The 4,319-nt window shown below is 43.9% G+C and overlaps 1 protein-coding gene across 1 annotated transcript; it reads left to right on the plus strand.

The window, feature by feature from the left end:
- Positions 1-146: 146 nt before the first annotated feature.
- SNRPF (small nuclear ribonucleoprotein polypeptide F) lies at positions 147-899 on the plus strand (the record flags this gene model as incomplete). Its single annotated transcript, XM_010136093.1, has 2 exons — positions 147-257; positions 833-899. Coding segments are annotated over 2 exons (178 nt in total), but the record flags the coding sequence as incomplete, so codon positions are not given.
- Between the last annotated feature and the right edge of the window lie 3,420 nt (positions 900-4,319).

Genomic DNA, 4,319 nt, shown 5'->3' on the forward strand with positions numbered 1-4,319 from the left:
GGCCTCGGCCCAGAGGGGGCAAACTGGGGGTCTTCGACAGAATCGGTGGTGCCTCTCCGGTGGGAGTGGGGTTGCTCGGCCTCCCCCGGTCCCGGCAGCCGGGTGGTGGGTTGCAGGGCGAAACAGCGATGTGCTTTGTGAAGCAGATTGTATCAGATCATTGTGACTTCTCTTGCTGGTTTTCTTCTCAAGCTTGCAAACACAGAGGAGTACATAGACGGTGCGTTGTCTGGACACCTGGGTGAAGTTTTGATAAGGTAATTAGGGTATTTATGGCAGAGTTTCTTTAAATCTTCTTATCACTTGCATTAAAACTTGTATTGCTAGGTGCCGTGTTTCTTGTCTAACTAACATGCTAAGTGTTAATATACTCTTATGTGAAGGCTATGAGATCCCTTCTGAGGGGAGGAAATACTAATTTTACAGTATTTGTAAAGAAGTGTCAACAATCTCTTTTTCAGGTAACTAAATACCTTAGTTTTCCAGATTATTGTGTATCTGTTAATCTCTTGGCATTGGTAGAGTTAGTGTTTTGCTACTGAAAGCATTTTGCATTCTTGGAAATTAAACTTGGACATAATTGTTAAAACAAGAGTAAAAGTTTCCTGTACAGCATTGTCAACGAGTTACTGCTTTTATAAACTTGGTGTTTTTGCATTTGTTACAAACTTTGTGCAGAGCTGTGCAAGGTCAAGAGCAGCAATTTCATATGTGAAATATGGCTGTTGCCAGGCTACACTCAAACAGGAAGATGCTTAAAGCATATAGTGTATGTAAGCGATGGAAAATTAAAACACGTAGAGTTAAGGGAACTCTTCACTTCTCTTTGCAGGTGCAATAACGTTTTGTACATCAGAGGTGTGGAAGAAGAGGAAGAAGATGGAGAAATGAGAGAATAGCTGTTTTGTACATCTTGGAAATAAACTTTTTTTTCTTTTTTTGTTTTCCATAGCTTTGTAATAAGCTGTTTGTTTACTTTTTCCCCATTGTGTGTTAATTTGGGGAAGGTAACCCTTAACAGGGTCTCTAATCTCTTACTGGTGTCTAAAAACCAGCCCTGGAGGAACAGGCAGTTATTTCAGTTTAAAGCTGAAGACATTAGAGTGAAAAGTATTTTCAAAAAAAAGAAACCTAAAAGACCCCCAAAACAACTTTCAAGTATTACCAGTGTCAACAAATGCTATTATTGTCAAGAGAATCTGAATTCAAGTGATTGACAGAATGAATTAAATCTTCAAAGCTGTGTACTCCAAAAGAAAATGGATGGTTCATTCCTGCGTGGTGTCAGTGCCCTGCTGTCAGGCAGTCACACTGCAGTGCGGACTAGCGTGTAACAGAAGGTGAAGAACTTTTTGTCGTGTGTGTGACTTTCCCGTGTCATTGTAAGCTGCGTCACTGAGTAGGTTGAAGGAGCTGCAGGAATAGCCTTTTCTCTCTCTAAGGATGGTAATACAGGCTGTGGAATGAGCAACAGAAAAGCTAAAATAATATCCTGATGTACCTACTGCAGACTGCTGCTGATTTGGTAACGGTTCCTTCAGTGCTGAATTGGTTAATTAAGAGGACACAGCTATAACGCTTTGTAGCCGCGTTTCAGTAGAAACTAGGTTTCAGCTCCGAGTGAAAATCTGTAAGTTGTCTTCAGTATCTGCAGAAACTTCAATCTTAGCTGTCTGCTCTGCTTTAATGGCTGAAGGCTGTGAACAAAATAGCAGTAATTTTCCCATCTGAAACACAGGAAAATATGGCAGTCTGTATCATAGTCTCACAGGATCTTACGGTTGGAGTTTAAGATTGAGTCCAACCATTAACTCAGCGCTGCCAAGTCACCACTAAACCATGTCCCTCAGCACCACATCCACGTGCCTTTTAAATGCCTCCAGGAATGGTGAATGCACCTCATCCCTGAACAGACTGTTCCAGTGCTTGACAAACCTTCCCATGATGAAATTTTTCCCAGTACCCACCCTAAACCTGTCCTGGTGCAACTGGAGGCCATTTCCTCTCGTGTCTCTTGTTACATGGGAGAACAGACTGACCCCCACCTCTCTACAACCTACACAAAGGTAATTGTAGGGAGTGATTAGGTCTCCCCTGAGCTTCCTTTTCTGCAGCCTAAACAACCCCAGGTCCCTCAGCCGCTCCTCACAGGACTTGTGCTCCAGAGCCTTCACCAGCTTCGTTGCCCTTCTCTGGACACGATCCTGCACCTCAGCGTCCTTGTAGTGAGGGGCCCAAAACAGTTTTTGAGGTGCAGCCTCACCAGTGCTGACTGCAGGGGGACTGTCACTGCCCTTGTCCTGATGGCCACACTGTTGCTGCTAAAAGCCAGGGTGGCGTTGGCTGCCTTGACTTGTTTGTTACACCTCTGTGATCGCAGTGGTGGAGCTTCACAACAGGTAAAAATTCCTTTGGTTCTCTGCTGTGGTTCTGGCCTGCTTCAGACATGGTCATAGGGTGAAAATGGAGAGGAAGGGACCCTGTTCTGCTCTTTGCTGGCCCCAGCCCCTTCCCAGACAGGCTACATACTGGCATATTGCACTGAAGCCTGAGATGATTTGTGAAAAAAGAAGTTTTTCCAGAGGCCTTCAGCGCGCTTCAGGTTGTGTCATTAACTTACTTAGTTTGCGTAAGGAGAGGAACGATGTGATGGCAAGCTAACGAACAAAACCAGCATCACGGCCAGCTTCCCACCTTGCCCTTAAACATCGCCAGAGTGCTGGTATGAGCTTTGAGTAAACTGTTCAAAGCGGAGGGTGACTGGGGTCCTGCCACTGACGCCCTGGTGGAGACACCGTGGGGAGCTCAGCACTAGCTCTGCACACGCCTTCCCTCTGCGCTGCCACCAGCAGCAGTTCACTGCAAAGGCATCTGGAACAAGGTGTCATCCCGAGGGACGGCGATGAACTCAATCTCATACCTCAGCACATCCACAAACGAGTTTATCTTCAAGGCTAAGCACTATTAACTGTCACCTGTAGAAAGTGTTTTGAGCTATTTAAAGCGGAATTCTCAGGGACAAGTCAGCCATGAGTGCAATTCCACGGCTAGTGCTGGTGACCTACCAGTAAGTGACCCCATGGAAGTCACTGTGTGCAGATCTTGACCTGGCCACCAGATGTAGTAGAACTCTGCAGGCGCTCTGGCTTTCCTTCATTCGTTTTCTTACTAAAATTCAAACTTTCTTTGTTAACAGACTCTGTTAACAGCTGTAGTGTACAGATAGGAAAAAAAGTGATAGTTTATCACAAAGTCTAACATCCCCTTTAAAGGTGGATATGGGTCCAAATTTTTTTTTTTTACTAACCTCTGAAGGACAACCTTGAAAGAAAGAGATCTGTGTGCACTGCGGTGTTGCCAAAAGGCCCAGTAAAATCAGTATCTTTCTGCGGAGGGACAGCATTCTAAACAAAGACCTTGGCCTTAAAACCCATGTCTAGATGAAAAAAATAAGTCGAAATTCTGCAAAAATCCAGGCTAAGATGAATAATCTAAAAGGAGACAAGTGGGCTTGCATCGTGCAAAAGCAAGAGCCCAGCTGGAACGAAGAAAACAAATATATTCTGCTGTAATCTCTCTTCCTCTTTCCAAGACTGAGATCACCCACCTTATAGAGTCTGGAGTTTTTGTTCTTCAGGGAATTGTGCTCTGTTCATGTAGCTTCAAAGTCTTTTGAGATTTTTTGTTACTCATCTACAGCTTTTTTGATAGGTACGTCTGTTAGACTTCAAACTCAGATGCTTTTATTTCTGCATCAAACACAGTGGCTAAGTAACACCTTGACATATACCGTCAGAACTAATCTTGGTTCTTACACTCTCACACTGCAGGGGTGGAGACACCTGTTTATCTTTGCTGCCATGAAGCATTCCATTCATTTCGGTAACCTCACCACGCAGGTGAAGTCGTGTGCTTAATTCAGATTTTGGTCCTAAATGGTGTTAAAAGAATTGAAATGCAGATGAAAGTAATCTGAGTACATCGATGTAACTGGTGCTGGTCCTTAGTCGGTACAGGCTAAGCCCCACGAATACCAACAGCTTTTTTTGTTTCTTCTGGAGCAAGTCCAAAAGGCAGAAGGACTGCAAATACTCACTTGCATTATGTATGTATTAAAGACACAAATGAATGGGCTTGTGATTTGACTTTTGAAATATAAGGTATATATAAAGTCACTAAAAATAAAATGCTTTCATGCTTTCAAGTTGTTGGAATTGGTTATGAGATAAAGGAAATCGGAGACCATCGCAGGTTGAAAAAGGGGGCTGTTTCCCCCCGAAAGGGATGCAACGAACCAGTGTGTCGGCTGGAAAAGCAAA

Source organism: Buceros rhinoceros, unplaced genomic scaffold, assembly GCF_000710305.1.
Source record: "Buceros rhinoceros silvestris isolate BGI_N320 unplaced genomic scaffold, ASM71030v1 scaffold33585, whole genome shotgun sequence".
Lineage (NCBI taxonomy): Eukaryota > Metazoa > Chordata > Aves > Bucerotiformes > Bucerotidae > Buceros > Buceros rhinoceros.